This window comes from Mus musculus, chromosome 14 (genome assembly GCF_000001635.26).
Source record: "Mus musculus strain C57BL/6J chromosome 14, GRCm38.p6 C57BL/6J".
Taxonomy (NCBI): domain Eukaryota; kingdom Metazoa; phylum Chordata; class Mammalia; order Rodentia; family Muridae; genus Mus; species Mus musculus.
In genome coordinates this window covers 25,634,718-25,651,835 of record NC_000080.6, presented here as the reverse complement: position 1 = coordinate 25,651,835, position 17,118 = coordinate 25,634,718, and the positions used below count along the sequence as shown (strand labels likewise).

The following is a 17,118-nucleotide window of genomic DNA, read 5'->3' as shown; positions in this document are numbered from 1 at the left end:
CAAGGAGCATGTGAGTGGCAAGCACCCCAGCCTCACAGGTGCTGGGGCTGAAGCGGGACTCGCGCATCCACGGGACACTACTTTGGGAAGCATGCTCAGACAACACAAATGTGGGCCATACGCCACAGAAGGTGTGGTGTGCCCAACCTCGGGCTGGGAGCCTCTGGCTTCCTCGAGCTCAGCTGGCTCACCCCACCCTGCAATCCCGTTCCTCTCACTGGCCTCTCAGTACCTGAAGATCCATGCTCTTCTGGTGGCTGGGAATAAGGAGGCCTATGGTCCAGCCCCCACACCAACTATCACTGGGATTGGGGAGTCCTTGTTCTCAGCCCTCCTGCCTTTTCTGCATAACTCCCACCTCAGTCTAGCTTCTGAACCCTCTGATCCTGCCCACTGAGGGTCCCCAAGGTCAACTGAAGAATAGGGGGTATGGGCTCCTCACCTGGGGGTGGTGGCAGAGCACTCATATTTGGCTTGATATCAGGTGGGAAAGGTGGTTTGACATCTTGGCTGGGGGACAGATAGGGAGGTATGCTGCTCCCGGGCGTCATGGGGGGAGTGGGGTTCCCTGGAACAGGTGAGTGGGGGTAATTCGCCACAGGAACCGGCCTGGGAGGCTGGAAAAAAAGAGATCAGAAATAGGTTATGAACTCTGAGAGGTAATGGGTCAGGCTGTGGACATATGCTCTACCTGTGCCAAGTTCTACCCAAGGGCTACTCCTCCCAGCACGGGAGGGGAGTCACCAGAGGACTCACGCTCTCCTGCAGGATCCGGCTTCTTCTGGAGGACAGGGGGGACTGGGAAGAACCTTGCCCCTTATTAAAGCCCACACTGCTGAATCCCCCTCAGGGTTAGGTACATTTGTGGCTTCCTATAGCCAGGGGTCAAAGTGGACACAGAGGCCCAGTGTGCTAGGGACTTGTCTAACCTACACCAGGAGGAAAGAGCAGCTGGCCTCCCTGAATTGTGATTCTAGTCCATATTCCTTGACCCTGTTTGGGGCCCCTTTTCTCCTCACTGTCTTTGGTTTTCTGTAGTGCCCATGCTTGTCCTTGGTCACACATTGAAGCAGTGGACTCTAGGTCCCGAGCGTATCTACGCCTCAGCAGATGGCCACTCCCCCACCCGTGGACCCCTAAAACCTTGCAGAGGTGCTGGGGTGGGAAGGTAAGGGATGTGTAAGCCTGCTGATGCCTGCTGAGGGTCAGCTGGACTTTCTAAGCCCTCACCCTGTTGACGCTCCCTTGGCTGTAGCTGCTGTAGCTGCTTCCGGAGGAGAAGGTGTTGTTCTGTCCATTAAACTGTTCTGGCTGTTGAAATGAAATGAGACAGAGGAGTAAGCAGAGCAGCCCCGCGGCCTGACTCCGCTGGAGACACGAGGGTTCTGGGGAAGAAGGCACCAAGACGGGGGTCTCTAGGACTAGTGTGGAAAGTGGAGGGGCCCGAGCTTTGCTCCTGTTAACAATTTAGTAGACATTTTCCACAGCAGTGATGGGGATTGCTGAAATGAACACCCTTGAGCAAAGATGGCAAACACGCTGAAGGGTAAACTCAAGAGGGGTTTTCCCTTCTGAGAATGCATTTTGCAGCAATGGAAAAGGTTAAAGGCTCAGAGATCTTCATCAAAGCAGTATTGTAAAATCAAAAAATGAGGAGTGAATATGGGAAGGATGAGCTAGGGTGAGATCATCACCTCCATGGGCTGCTGGGCAGCCATTGAGACAGGGACAGAGACATTCTATAAGCAACAAGCATACAACATGTGCAGGGGGAACAGGCTCAAGATTACAGTGGTGGTCAGCTTTGTCTTTCAGAATTGTGCCTCCTCTGCCATCATTGTCTCATGTACTGTGAATGAAGGAGAGGAAGGCTATTCTGAGCCCAGACACAGTTGAGCACTGACAGAAAGTCAGGACTGCACCCCCCACTCCTAAAGCTGTTGCAGGTGTGTTAGTTATGTGGGTGCCCTGAAGATGGAACTCACCTTGTAATACTGCCCCATGTTGACTGTGGGGGGTGGGTACTGTCCGGTGCTGGGTTGGCTCGGCATCCTTTGTCCAGGGTAGTTGGGAGATGTGAGTGGCCTTGGGGGGTTAGGGGTAGGGTACTGGCCTGGCTGGGTGGGGAACTGGCTGTTTGGTCCATATTGCTGGTTTCCATAGTTGGGCTGTAGGAATGGAGAAAGGGCAGGGGTTGTCATGGTGATGTGATGTACTCAGATACCAGGTCTGGGGCCCAGCTTTTTTTTTTTTTTTTTTTTAAAAGATTGATTTTATGGCCCATATATATTATCTGTATGTGCACTGTGTGCATGCCTAGTGCCTGTGAAGGTCAGAAGAATGTATCAGAATCCTGGAATCAAGAGTTATGGATGATTATGAGCCATCATATGGATCCTGGGAACTGATCCTGGCTCCTCTGCAAGAGCAATAACCACCGAGCCACCTCTCCAGCTCCCCAACTTCTCTTCTTAGCTCTATGGTCTCCTGCACACAAGACGCCCTCTCTACCTGTCATAGGGAGAGAATGAGCCAGAGAATATTAAAAGCCTCCACTTGCTTTGACATCCAGGGACACTACATGCTGCAGGTCCAGGCCATATGCCACCACTCCATAAAACTGTTTTTTTGGAACCCAACGGATGCTCAGAGCTTCTCAGCTGTGTCTTTGAGGGGTTCAATCTTAAAGTACTCCTTTGTTTCTCCCAGTGTTTGTGTGTGCACCCCGATATGTCAGGGAGATGCAGGTCACAGAATTTGTTACCAAGAGCTGACAAGCCATGCAGTGAGGCTGATCTGGATAGCACTGTCCCTACATCCTATACAGAGCAAACATCTATCTAGTGCTCCATTCTTAGCAGCGTCAACTATACAGCTGTGGGAGAACTAGCCAATGAGGAGTGGGGAGCACGAGAGCCCCTCCTAGAGAAGTCACTGAGGAAGGAGACAGTGCCACCTCCTTCCATCTTCCCTAGCTGGAACAGTGGATGATCTAGGGCTTCCTGTCACCTAGGTACCCAGAACATGGTGTCCCAGAGTCAATGGTTCTTTGATGTCTATTCAAGAATATTCCCTGTCAGAGAGTCTCATCCTCTAGGCTTAAATCTAGTTGGTGAGAGTGCGCCAAGTGCCTGAGAGTGCTCATCAGAGTGGACTGTGCTCAGGAACTTTCAATGACTGTACGGTGGGGGGACATCTGCTACTCTGGGCCACAGCGAGTTCTCACGGTGGTGTGAAGTGGCTGGTACCTGCATGTTCACCAGGCTACAGGAGTGTGGTAGGGGACCAGACAACATGATTGAAGCCTGAATTAAGGATGTACCTTTTTTGTTGTTTTGTTTTGTTGACACAAGATTTCTCTGTGTAGCTCTGGTTATCTCAGAACTTGCTCGGTAGACCAGGCTAGCCTAGAACTCATAGATCTGTTTGCCTCTGCCTCCCAAGTACTGAGATTAAAGGCATATACCACCAATGCCTGGCTAGGTTGTACCACTTCTAACATAGGATGAACATACTGCCATGAGGTAGAAGCCAGAGCTCCCAGCATCTTATAACCTGGACCAGCTGGGAAGCAGCAATGCTCTGGGGAGAACTCCTTTAGTAAAAGCAGAGGGCTTGGCTTCAATGTAGGGCTTTCAATATGCAATTCTTCTGCGGCCTCATCTCAGGTGAGCAGCCTGAAGCTCAGACATGCATGCCCAGTGCAGCCAACTATCTCTCAGGAGGTTGAGGGTAGAGGGTGTTTAGTGACTGTGTTCTGGGAGTGAAGCCATCAGCTTAAGGCCCCAAACCAAGGACAGGCAGGGCTGGGAGGAGCCTAAAGGCCTTTGAGTTTCTCTCCCTAGTGCCCACTAGGTCGAGGCTCAGGTCTTGAGTTGGCCTCCTGGGTGTACAGGAAGCCTAATCACTATAGCCTATTCCTGAGTCTCAGGCTTAGGGCACCTATACCAATTATGACATCATCCAACCTCTGTGAGAGTGGCGGCTGAAGGGACCTGTGGGGACAGAGAGCTTATGCTTTCGTGGGATAGAAATCTGCTTCAGCTCAAGTTGAAGGCCACAGTCTTGACCAGCCAGAAGGACATGATCTGAGAAGATGAAGAGCTGAGGTGCCATGCCCAGGAAGGGGCATCATGGTGTGCCAAAGACAAACTTCACTGGAGCGAGGGGGGCGCATCAGCTGGGCACGGATCTTGGTCTCAGTTGTATTCTGAGTGTCACTGAGACCTGGTGACTTCCCTTTTCCCCTGACCTTCCACGGTGCTTGGGACCGTCTGCTGGGATGGTTTCCTCTGGCACCTCTGCTAGGAGACCCCAGAGAAGGCACTATCCCCAGGAGAGCAATATGATGGAAGTAAGCCCTAGGGATACTGTGTGCCATCCGATGGCCTCCCTGACACACAGCCTGTACTAGTGTACTAGTGGCAGCCCTCACTCTCTAGGTGGCTCCCTGCACTGAGGTCCTCATCCAGGGTCATCCATTAGTATCTGAGTATGGACAGGGTTAAGTGGTCTCCATGGTTTCTGCTTCTACACTTGCCTGCTCTAGGCAGGGTATTTTACAATGTCACGGCCCCCTGTCCTCTGGGCATTCTAAGGGCCAGTGTGGATTGTGAATACCATTGATTTAAAGTCATACACACTCAGGTGTAGTGACTTGTTTGGTGTTTTCCACAACAGAGATGATATTAGTCAGGGGCTAAGCCTCCAAAGCCCTTTAGTTCAAGTTCTCTAAGTGGCCTAACTGTGCCTTTTCCAAGGTCCCTGGGTCCATGGTCCCTCTGTCAATGTTCCTTCTCCTCCCATCCCCCATCATAGTCACACTTACCTCTCCCGGGTATGGCCTCTTTATGCTCTGAATAGGAAGGGACTGGGGCCGGGGGCCTGGGTAGGTCTGCTGGGGCATCCTTTGCCCGTGTGTGCCAAAGGGGCTGATGCCGGGTGGTCGGGGCTGGTTCATGCCCATGGGAGGGCCGCTCATGCCCGAGGGTGTCATGCCAGCTGCCATGCCGGCAGGGTTCAGGCTGCCCCCCATGGAGGCAGGCCCCCGAGGCCCGGGTTGGTTCATGAATTGGCTGTTATACGCCTGGGTGGGACCCATCTGGAAAGAGGAACACACCTTCAATGGGAGAAGAAGAAAAAAAAAAGAATAAAATGCCACATGCATTGAAAGTGCAGGGAAGGAAGGTAGGGGGCTAAAGGGGGAGCAGCACTTTCCCACAGGGCTGCAGTTAAGAGCCAGGAGCTCTTAAAGGACCCAGTCCTCCAGGGCTCACTACTGCCCTCTGCAGGTCTCATGGGAAAATGCAGCTGGTGGGTTTGGGTAGGGCAGGGAGCAGTCACTCCAAGGCACAGGCAGCATTCCCAGGGAGGCAGGCAGGGGACATGGAAGTGGGTAGGGATGGGAGGGACACAGGGAGGACACAGGAAGAGGAGGCGGATGAGGATGGAGGCTGAAGCCCTTTCCTGAAAGCCCTGGCCTTGCCCTTGGTCAGTAGCCAATGGAGACACACCCTCCATACACTAAGTGTGATTTACCCAGCCCACTTCCTCCTGCTCACCCTGCACCCTTCCTTCATGTTTCTGCCTTGCAGGGTTATGGGGTTCCCCTTTTCACACCCCACCCCATCCTTTTGAAGGTCAGAGGATCTACGATGAGGCCTGGGTAAAATCCACAGATGGGACAATAGTGGCCTCAGAGGTGATTAGGGACAAGCTAGTCACAAAGCCATTTTAGGCACACAACCTACTGTCTGATAAGCAGGAACTCCGAAACCAATAGGGTACCTCTTCCCCCATATGCACTGGGAGCTACCAGCCCAGAGAGCATAGCATACCCCCAAACCCCACCACACCCAACCATTTTACCATACCCACACACAACACTCTTTTAAGGGGCTTCCAAGGATACCCGTGGCATTAACGCTCAAGATTTCCCCAGCCTGGGTGAGGCCAGGCCAGCGGGCAGGAACCCTTACCGGTCCATACTGGTTTATATCCTTGTTCTGTGTCTCTTGCAAGGCTGCCACTGTAGCTGTGGCTGTGGCTGTGGCTGTGGCAGCGGCGGCTGCTACTGCAGCTGCTGCAGCAGCGGCCGCTGGCTGGGTGAAGTCAGCAGGAGGCCGAGTATGTGGAGGGATGCCCATGCCTGCTGGGGCACTAGGACCCCCAGGGTAACTGTGGAGGAGAAGCAGGGAGCAGTCAGAGAGAACTCATTAGCTGACTCTGGGATGTACCCAGTACCAGGAGGAAGGCTACAGGATTATACGCATGAATTCCAGACACCTAGCTTGTGGGTGTGAGGCCCAGCAGCGGACCTGGGACTTCTGAGATTGGTGGCTATTCTTGCTACTAGTGATGACAAGGCCACTCCTTTTTGAATCTTTGCTGGGGCTAGGACATTTCCATAGCTTCTCTGCTTTTCCTTGGTCACCACAGACTACCTTCTAAGCAAACATTGACCTGAGAATTGTATGGTGCTGTGTGCTGTAGATGTGGATTGAGGTGTGTGAGACTCCTGTTTTGAACTGCGAGGCTAGAAACCCAGCAACTTTGCCTCGAGAGCTAGGCGGAGTGTGCTCAAGGTGGCTTGGGCTGCTTCTGTCCCTTCTTCACTGTGATCTGAGGTTGGGGACTCTAGCCTCCATTTCTTCTTCATTCAGGTCAGTGAGCTTTCTAAGGAGTTTTGGACAGATGGAGCTCACTGCCACTGCTCTCCAATCCTGCCTGCTCACCCCACTGTCTTAGCATAAAGGTACATGGCTGAGAAGGAACTGAGGAAGTATCCCCTCTACCCCTGGGAGGTTGATGCCAATCTGCTAAGACACATGGCAGAACTGTCCTCATATCCTAGACCAGGCTATGTGGAACTGGCATTCAAATAAGAGTCCTTCCTGGATGTAGGTAGGAAGGCAGGGCTAACACGCTGCCGTAGAAGGGCACCATCCAGGTTGGTCACTCACCTGGCCCCAAAGCCCCCGCTACCAGGGTAGCCAGGTCGGCCGTACATGTTGGGCTGGATATAGGGCTGTGCAGGGCCAGCTTTGGTGGAGAACTGTTGCTGTTGCCCTGCGAACTGTGGGGAGTTGATGCCGGGGTTGCTGGTGCTCATGCCTGATGCCATGGGGTTGCCACCTGGATTCATAGGGTTGTTGGCATTGGCCATAGGGTTCCCGAGGACCTGCAAACAGAGAGAAAGAGAGAGAGAGAGGGGGGGGGGGAGAGAGAGAGAGAGAGACTGTCATTAAGGTCGGTACCTGAGGCAGCGTGGAGAAAGAGAAGACAAAGACTGAAACATGGCAGGGAAGACACAGCAGAGGAGCATGGGAGTGGCTTGAAGAGTCCCCAGAACACGTAAGGGATCAAAGGGAGTGGGCTGAGAATGTCAGCCAGGAAGGAGTGAGGCCAAGGCTCACAAAGCCAGCCCAAGTGGTCCCCATGGCTGCAGAGATAGATCTGAGGCAAGCGAAGTCTTTGGCAAACATTAGCCTACTCGGTCCCAACTCTACAATAGGGCTTGGTGGACGCCCTGGGCTGCTGCTCTAAAAAAGACACCTCTGTGTCTTTGGCCCAGATGTTGTCTGTGGATGAAGACCCAGGGAAGCATGACAGCTCCCCCCCAGGATGGCCTGGCCTAGGTCCGGCAGAGGGGGGCCCTCTGTTAGGAAGGAGGTGAGGAGAGAGAAAAGAAGAGGAAACAAGAATAGCATGTCTGGGAAGACAGCTGGGCTTGTCAGGCTAAGGCACCCTTTACTGAGAGGTGACATCTTAGGAAAACCTAATCCAGACCATTCAGGGCCAAAGGTTTCCAGCTTAGAACCCTGAGGTCAGTAACGCCCAGTAACGCTCTTGTTTGCACAACTGGAGGGAACAAGGTCTCAGAACAGTACTCATGGCCTTGTCACATAAACACCCTTCCTCTTCTATCCCAGAAGGCCCTACAATGGGGGATGATCCTCAGGGACCCAGCTGTGTCCCTACTGAGACAGCTGTGTACCCTTTCCGGAGTGATGCTGTCTGCAGCTGGATATGTCCTGAGACTGTCTTCAGTGAGGAGAGTGTCACGGCACGGTTCTCTGGAGAACCCCCCTCCCCACTCTTGGGAGGAATAAGAGACACTTGTGCCTAGGAGGGACCATGGTAGAGGATGGGACAAGTTCTTACCTGACTCTGGGATGTGTTGGTCACTCCCCACACCGTGGTGACCACGGAGAGGGAGCCGGGAGGCTGATTGGTGTTCTGCTGCCAAGGGACAGAGTCATAAGGAAATGACCCATCACTGCAAAGAGAGAAGAGGTCTTTAGAGCTAGGGCAAGGCAGGTGGCAGTGTCTTCACTTCACTATCCCAGCCGACCTTTGCCCCAGTGAGCTCTGGGGCTCCAGGCTCATGACAGCACTTGTATAATGGAAATGGGCCAGGCAGATGTGACCCTCTCCCAACAATGCAGGGGCTACCCCTGTGTTAGCTGTGTAAGCTGGGTGGGTCTACAGTCCAGCAGCTATGCAGTGAAGAAGCCAGCTAGTGCGATCGAAAGCTCACTCTAAGTCCCTTCTTCAAGTATACCGATTTCCCATGACCCCCTATAGAAACAGTCAGGACCTCGGCATTGTCTTCACTGGGGACAGCCTGGTTCCAACTTTAATGAGGCTGGAAGGGCCTTGGTGGAATCTTGCTTCTGTCCTTGTTCTCAGCACCTCATGACAAACTAGCTGCTGAACTGAGTCCCACTGACCTGGACTTCGGAATTCAGGCTTGGGTCACCCTTCCTCTGGGCCCAGGACCAGGCCTGCCCAGGTGCCCCGCCCCACCTCCCAGTCCTGTGCACATCCCTGCCTGGCTGAAACCTTCCCTTCCCTACAAGTGAGCATCATCAGGCTCCAGGGTTTACTGGGTAAAGTCCAGATGCACTCCAGACAGAACGATCTATCCCACTGGCTCGTCCCTGAGCCTTCACCAAGCCTCCTCACTCCAGCCCTGCAGTGGGTTGCTGATACAGGGAGCTCTTCCCAAGGAGCCCTCAGGGATCTATCTACCTCCTCTACTCAGTAAGTCTCAGGCTTACAGAGAACACTCAGAAAGGCCTTCTAGCCAGCCAGGGTGATGTGGGAGGAGCACAAGGGGTCCAGAGTGATGGACAGCATTGAGACTTGCCAGGGTCCCTAGGCCCACTCTAGATCACCCTTACTTCCTCAGTGAGAGCCGTAAAACACTGTACCTGTGCCCCAGAGCAGCAGAAAATCTCGTGTGGCACCCTCTTCCCTGGGTCTGCCTCCACTGGTCTGTGCTGACTTGCTTCCTGTTTCTCTGGAAAGTCGCCTCTTTGGAAAGCCTTCCCACCTCTCGGAATATAAAGGAGCAACCCACCCTGTTCTTTACGTATTTTTCATGACACTTATCACACATTTGATTATTATCTTCCTAGCCTCTACTCCAGAACCTGGAGTGAGAGGAATCCAGCAGTTTTATGGGACAGAGTGGATTAAAGGCCAGGGGACAAACAAGCTAGCCAGGAGCCAGGCCCTGAACTGGCCCCGAGAGTGGAGAAGCACTCCTGAGCAAGCCCTGTATTTTCTAAGCTGGGGTGACTGAACACTGTGGCCTGCGCTCTCATTGTTCATGGTGGTCAGAGAGTAACCTACTATCTTAAGCTGTTCTGGCCCCTGCTGCCTGGTCAGGTATCCGCCGACCTGGAAATTAGTCCTGAACCCATCCCTCACTAGCTGACCCTGCAAGTCTTCCTTGGGGCACTCTCATTTTTGAGCACATGCCCTCATGCCTTGTCCAAATACAGGAGTGGGTCCTGGTGCTCAGTAGCATGAGGGAGCAGAACACAGTGACAAACGGGGTCGTAGCTTGGTTGGGAGAGTGCCTGCCTAGCATGCACGAAGCCTATGCTTTGCTCTCCATCACTGCACAGACACGCCCGGAGAGAAATATTTACAATTACCCTATTATCTCAGAGGAGAAGACGGGAGAATCGGAGGTTCAAGGTTATCCTTGGCTACATGGAAAGTTTGGGTCTAGCCTGGGCTGTATGAAGCCCCGTCTCAAAAACAAAACAAAACAATAACCCTAAACTCTAAACCCAAACTAAACAACACAAAACACAGGCGGGAGATGGCTCAGTAGTTAAGAGCACTGACTGCTCTTCCAAAGGTCTTGAGTTCAAATCCCAGTAACCACATGGTGGCTCACAACCATCTGTAATGAGATCTGATGCCCTCTTCTGGGGAGTCTGAAGACAGCTACAGTGTATTTACATATAATAAATAAATCTTAAAAAAAAAAACAACCACAGTGCAGATGAATAAATACTGTTCTCTCAACACACCGGCCACTGTGGACTAAGAATCAGTACCAAGAGGCTCAGTCAAGAACACAATGTGAGCACAGGCCTTGGGGTCTGAGCAGCACATTCTCCAAGAGGATAAGAGTGAAGCAGGCTCAGTATTCTTGGTGTCCAAGGAGGGGGATATCAGGGCTAGACTGGAGAGAGAAACGGCATGGCTCAGGAGCAGGGCCCAGGAGCACAGGTGGCTGACTGAGGACTAAATGCAGCTTGTGAAAGTGAGGCCTGTGGCCAGGCAAGAAGGGAGGGGCTGAGCCACAGATGGCATAAAGTACCTGGCTGGGACACCCTGCAGAGCGTGTTTTCACAGAAAAGGGAGACCTCTGGCCATCCATTATCCTTCTGGATTCCCAGCTCTGGTATGCTGGACAGAGGTTCTCGAGTGACCGATCTCGAGTGACCGAATAAAGCAAAAAAGTCTGTCTTTCCCCCACCACACCCCACCCTTCAGAACTGCTTTACAAACTCCCTACCACCTTCCAGGCTCGTGAAGATTTGATTCAGGTTTTAACAAGCAGCTGGACAGGTCCAGGGGGGAGGGGGGCCCCCTGTCTCTCATCATCTTGGCTCCCAGGCTACTGTATCTAAGGCCCCTACTACCCTCAGCACCATGGCTGGGCCTTGTGGGAGGAAACCACCTTTTCCTGTTCTGCCTACCACTGACAGAGTACAAAGCTAGCCAACATTTCCCAAGTGGGCTCTCCACTGCCTGGCCAGTAGGTTCCCTGTCTCAGAACAAAGGTGGCCATCTACTTAGTGTGCACAGGGCCCGGGGGCTGCTGGACGCATGCTGGAGAAGCAAGTGACAGGCACAAGGGGGGCGGACCCAGGCCTCACGACAGAAGTGGCATCCACCAGCACACTGTGACTCATCGCCTTCTAAGGGCTCTGACTTGACAGGCAACCACAGCATCAGGCCTGTGATGTGTCACCTCTGCCTGGACTCTCACCCCTGTCTCTGCAAACCAAGGACAAACCAAGCTCCTGTGCCAGCAGGGAAAAGGGACTGGAGTGGGAGGGGACTGAGTGGCAAAAGGTGTCAGGGAGAAGGGCTCTGGGAGATGCATGCCAGGCCTTTGGGAGAGGCGTAAGCACTGGCCAGTCTCAGTGATCAGCACTGTTAGTGACCTGAGGCTCCTCCTCTGAGCTTTTCTTATTAATTAATTAACTAATTAATTAAATGGTGTGATGGTGCTTAAGTTTAATCCCAGCACTCAGGAGGCAGAGGCAGGTGAATTTCCAGAGGCCAGGTTGGTTTACATAATGAGTTCCAGGTCAGCCAGAGCTACACAGTAAGACCCTGTCTTGGAAAAGGGAATTGTGTGTGCGTGTGTGTAGAAACACTAGGCCACAGCACACATGCGTAGGTCAGAGGACAACCTGTGGGAGTTGGTTCTCTCCCTCCATGATGTTGGTTCCAGGAGATCAAACAAAGTAGTTGTCAGGTGCCTTTGTCCACTGGGCTACCTCAGTGGCCGTTTTTGCTCTCTTGTTAAAAATAATTTTCTGGGGTGGGGGCAAGAAGAGCCTACTACCAACAGAGCCTGGTACAGCTGTGCAAAAAATAACAACTCATACAACTTGTGTTTTTCCTTTTGTTTTGAGACACAGCCTCACTATGTAGCCCAGGTTGGTCTTGGATTTTTGACCCTCCTGCACACACCTCTCCTGAGTGGGATACAGCCTGTATCTTTGGTACCCTTTGGTTTCGCTTTCTATAGTGTTGGCAATCGAACCCAGGGCCTTGGGTTTGCAAAACAATACTCTACCACTGCCCCACCCCCAGCCCCTGCTTGCTCTGAAGGGGCTGGGAAGGGAGGAAGAGCCGGTCAAGAGGAAATCAGGCTAGTGTTTGGAGGCCATACAAGTCCCTGGGGATCCCCGTGCACCAGGCTTGGTTCTAATCTTCTTCCCACAGATGAGGAAACTGTGGGTCAGAAACTGGTGTCCAGTCTCACGGCCCCATGCCATGCCATGCCTCCACCTAGCATTCCGGGGCCTCGCTTTAGATTGTAGCAAATCCCTGGCCCTGGAGGAGGCAGGAGCTCACCCTTGATCTCAGAGGCTCCAGCGGCTTTGATTGTAATCAAATTAATAGATAAACAAGATTTATTAGACTCTTAATTAGCTTTGCGACACCGATTTGCATAGAGACAATGTGCTAATCACAAATGGCTTTTTAAACCACTCATTAAAAACCTGGGATGAGGAAACAGACGTTGTTGGGATAAAGTCCAGATCACCTCAGGGACACTGAAGGTGTCCTTCTGCCCAGGCAATGGCTAGATCCTCCAGGTAACACACAGCTTCTGTCCTGGAGTTACGGTGGGGGTGGGGGGATATAGGATGTTTCTGTGGCTTCTGCTAAGTGGAAGATGACCTTGGTATGGTCAACGGTGAAGCTAAGACAGAAGCTGAGGACTTTTACAAGCTACAGTTAGCTCATACTCGTCACAGGGTCACAGCTACTCTTATCAAGTGCTTTGGGAGCAGCCTGGATCTTCTCTGCATTTCTCTCATGGTGGTGGGCAGCACCATGTCTTTTTGGAACCTCAGGAGCTCAGAGAGGTCAAGGGCTCTGGTTAGAGGCACAGCACAGCCTAAGGTGAAAGAACTTGGGCCCCAACTTGTGGCCTCACCCAACTGTGGCACCACCACATCTACATGGCTTGCAGAGGGTATGATAGTGCTCTGAACCACAGAAAGACCATGGTCCCCAGGGGCCCTCAGACCTCTGGGTTCAGGTAGGGTTTCCAGCTCCAGTTGAGGACCCAGAGTCTCTAAATGCCTGGCTCCTCTAGGGACCAAACTCCAGACTTCCCAGTGTACAGAATACACCCCATCCTTAGTAAAAAGACAACAGCCCCTTTTGAAGATATCAGAGTTAGTTTCTCAGTTACAAATACTTGCTTTTTGCTTCCACTATCTATGTTTAGGAATTTACATTAGGGGTTTAACAGGTGCTGGGGACCTCCAGAGTTCCCCTGGAAATGAGAGATTTCTCCCACAGGGACATGCACGAAGGTTACAAGGAGCCGCCAATCAAGTCAATTCCTGGTCACTGGTTACTGAGTATCCTCTCCACCATCCTGGGTTTGGAGAAGGGTCAACAATTGCTCCATCATAATGTGGCAGGATTATGATAATTACCTAGGGTAAGCCATGGATCAGAGCAGGGCATAGACTGTTTCAGAACCCTCACAATCAGCAAACAGCTATACCCTCACAACCCTTGCACACACTCTTCTGTGTCCTACTTCAACCCTATAAGCTGTGTGTTCTTGGACAACTTACTGTCCCACTCTGGGCCAGGTTAGTTTCCTCTTAAGTTCTGTGACCTCGCTATGCTCACAAGAGGGACCATTGCTCAATTCAACTGATCAGCCTCAACCCCAATCAATACCCAGCGAGTGCCCAGCTCCTCAGCCTGTCTCGGAAAGGCCATCAGAGACCACAGAAGACATGGTCCCTAGGTCTGTAAGCTTGCTGAACACCTGCTCTGCATTGTCTGTTATCCTGCTGGATCTTCAAGGCCCTGAACCTGCCATGGTAGCAGAAGTAGCAGGACCTTGGATGGCTTTTACACACAGTATTTTGAAGCAAAACTAGATTGAGGTTATAGGATGCAGGTGGCTTCTCTTCAGCCTTGGATCCTCCATGGTCAAGACACTTTCAGAGCCCTCCACAATCATCTCTGTCTGCTCCTAGACGCAGGACCCGGGCTTCCCTCTTTACCCTGCCTTTATCCACCAGCTCCTCATTTTGCCCCAGGAGCCTTCCTCCTCTGTTGGCAGAGTCAGCTTCTAAGTAAAGAGACTGCTTTTCTTTGTTCAATGACAGATAATCCGTATCAGCTCAACTTGATGAAGACCTAGCAAAGGACTGGCTGTGGTCAAAACCTGCCAGCCTCCAGGGCTAGAATAGCCACAGCCGAGCAAGTCTGAGACAAGTCTCTAGTGGGAAGTCACACTATTCTGGTCTATCACCATTACCAACAGTGAAATGACTCAGGCAAGAAAGTTGGGAGGGGCAATGTTAATGGGGTGATGAGAGTCCGTCCTGATGGTTCTGAAGCTCTGAGGGGCTGGGCAGAATTAGCAAGACACAGCTGAAAATGATGGCAGGAATATGATGGCAGGCTCGCACGCACACACGCGCACACATGAGTACATGCTCTCACACATGTACACACATACTCACACACCTGTAATCCTAGCACTAGAAGGCTGAGGCAGGAGGATCAGAAGTTGGAGATCAGCCTGTGCCACTGAGAGAGACTCGGTCTGCCTCCAAACACCAAGGAAATGGTCAACCACCATCAGACCAATTGCCAAAGTCCTATTCACTGACAGCTTGGCCAGGGATAAGGAACAGAAGGCAGAAGGAAGCAGGTTTACCTCTCTAGAGCAATGAATGGTTTTCAAGTAAGGCGGCATCCCCACTTTCCCAAATGTGCTGCAGTGCTTAGGGAGTGGGGAGGCAGTCTTCAGAAAGGTAAGGTAGGCAGGGCCCATGATGCTCACTGCATTCAGCTACCCAGGTCAAGTGCCACCCCCTCAGGAAACGCTGGCACAGGAGATAGAGGCTGGGTTAGCAGAGCCTAGTGAGGCAGTGTCAGCGTGCTGTATAAGGCCTTGCTATGCTCTGAAATGCTTTTGACCATGCCAGGTAAACGTAGTTGGGCCACCCTGGCCAGGCAGAGCACTTGGCTTTGATGTGTGCTTGAGGTCCTCTCTGGTTTCGATTTAGAGGACAAGGTTGACACCAAGTTCTGGCAGTGCCCGGCGGTCCAGAACTGACTACAGGATGTTCTGGGCTTCAGGTCTCTCGGCCAGGCAGAATAATGAGAGCTGAGCCGACTGCAGAGGCCCCAGTCATTAGCGAGGACCCACAAGGGGAGTGCAGACAGCATGACGGGCCCTGTTGTTGCAGGGTCAGCCCACAGAATACTCAGAGCATCAGCTCAGCAAGGCGCCTGCGAGATAATTAACAGGGAATTGCCAGTCTCACCACGTGCTTTTCTGAGGCTGGTGCAGGGGAGCCTGGCCAGTTCCTAGGTGCTTGCCAGTCTTGCAAGCCTGTTCCTGCCTAGGATCTAGGGTTTTGGCAGACCCAGCTCAGTTTCACTTGTTCCAGTATAATGGGTGTGGCCTGGTTCTGCTCTACAGTGAGGTGAGGCCATAGCCCTGGAGTGTCCTGAGACCCAACTGGCTTTCAGTTTCCCTGAGAGTGCTTAAATTCCTGCTTTGGTTAGAGGGAAGGCTCCAAACTCATGATTCTTAATGTTCTATAGAGGCATCTGAAGGACAAGGTGGGGAAAAACGTCTTCTCATCCCTGACTGACGGGAAGACGCAAGCCATTTAGGAGGATTTAAAGGCCAACTGCTTCTCAGAGGCCCCGCCCTAGGTATTACACCACAGGAGGTCCCCACCCCCAGACCCCAGGCCAGAAGGCACCTGGATGCTCACCTGTGCGACAGAGTGGGTTTCATGGAGCTCATGGAGCTGAGGGGGGGCTGCATGGGCAGTTTCCCAGGGGGGTCGTTCTGGCGGCTCTTCTGATGTCGCAGCAGCAGCAGGCGGCCAAGTTCTTCACACCAGGAGGACAGCAGGGCTGCAAGCAAAGACAGATGGTCAGTGGACACACTCGAGCCCCCTCTGCATCCTTCCCAGACGTGGCGTTTATGAGGCCGGTTTTGCTCCTGGGAAATTTCTAAGGCTTCCTGGTAGGCCTCAGTGTTTTAAACTATAAAATGGACCAAAGGCAAAATCAGAATCATTTGTGACACGAGTCCACTACAAGGGCCAGCTGGAATGGCCACCAGGTTGAGAGGCCCCAAAGAACAGTCCCGACAATGAAGAGAAGACGGAGCCAAGGGTGAGATGAGGGGAAAAGGCCAACAGAGGCCTTGGATCAGGGTATGAGCAGGCACTTCTAGGGAACCCCATTACCACATACTCAGGACATTTAGTGCTCCCATGGGTGTGTTAGAAACTGTAAAGTGTAGACATAACTTAGAGCTTTCTTGGAGTTGCTGAAGACCCAGAAGCATTCGCTAGACTCTGAAACCCCCCAGCCAGAACTCTCCTGTTGAGTACACATCAACCTTAGACAGACCGACCGACAGACAGACAGACAGACATGCACGCACTCACTCTCATTGGACTCAAATGCTTGGAAGGATTGAAGGTTTCCATAGCAGAGGGTGGTAGTGTGTGAGTGTGAGGTGTGAGTGTGTGTGTGTTTGCACTAGAGACAGCCAAGGCAGCATGTGCAAGAGTCTCTGCCACCAGCCCAAGACTACAGTGACCAATGCAGGGGGAAAGAATTGTCCTCTCTTCATCCCAGTGTCACCACTAGGGACTAAAAGTTTCCTTAAGGTCCTTTCAGGATACAGCCAAGTTTAGGAAAGGGACAAGGTTAAGGCTGGGCTTGTCACCACATCCCCTGTAAGTCTCAGAGTACTTGGAGATAAATCGGGGTGTGGCTCCAGCCGCAGATGATGGCCTTGTAGGACAATGAGAGGAGAGGCCCTAGGTCCTGTGAAGGCTCTATGCCCCAGTGTAGGGGAATGCCAGGACAGGGAAGCAGGAGTGGGGGTGAGGGGTGGGATGGGGGGTTTTCAGAGGGGAAATGAGAAAAGGGGATAAAACTTGCAATGTAAATAAGGAAAATGTCTATTAAAAAATATTTTTTTTCACCAAAAAAAAAAAAAAGAAAGAAAGAGAGAAAAAAAAAGAGGGGTATGGATTTTTGTCACTCAGTGCT

The 17,118-nt window shown here is 52.2% G+C and overlaps 1 protein-coding gene across 7 annotated transcripts in view; it reads right to left on the bottom strand.

Annotated features, from left to right (window-relative positions):
* The window catches only part of Zmiz1 (zinc finger, MIZ-type containing 1), a 208,869-nt gene that overhangs the window by 14,908 nt on the left and 176,843 nt on the right, over positions 1-17,118 (bottom strand). For 5 of the 7 annotated variants that reach the window (XM_006519134.4, NM_183208.4, XM_030247862.1 and 2 more), the window contains 8 exons: positions 15,819-15,963; positions 8,164-8,278; positions 6,963-7,180; positions 5,979-6,177; positions 4,829-5,119; positions 1,986-2,168; positions 1,231-1,311; positions 443-617 (listed from right to left, as the gene is read on the bottom strand). In XM_006519134.4, coding sequence (XP_006519197.1) covers positions 443-617; positions 1,231-1,311; positions 1,986-2,168; positions 4,829-5,119; positions 5,979-6,177; positions 6,963-7,180; positions 8,164-8,278; positions 15,819-15,963 — 1,407 coding nt within the window. The remainder of the gene's footprint in view (positions 1-442; positions 618-1,230; positions 1,312-1,985; positions 2,169-4,828; positions 5,120-5,978; positions 6,178-6,962; positions 7,181-8,163; positions 8,279-15,818; positions 15,964-17,118) is intronic. The other 2 variants (NM_001310666.1, XM_030247865.1) reach the window with 1 other exon arrangement.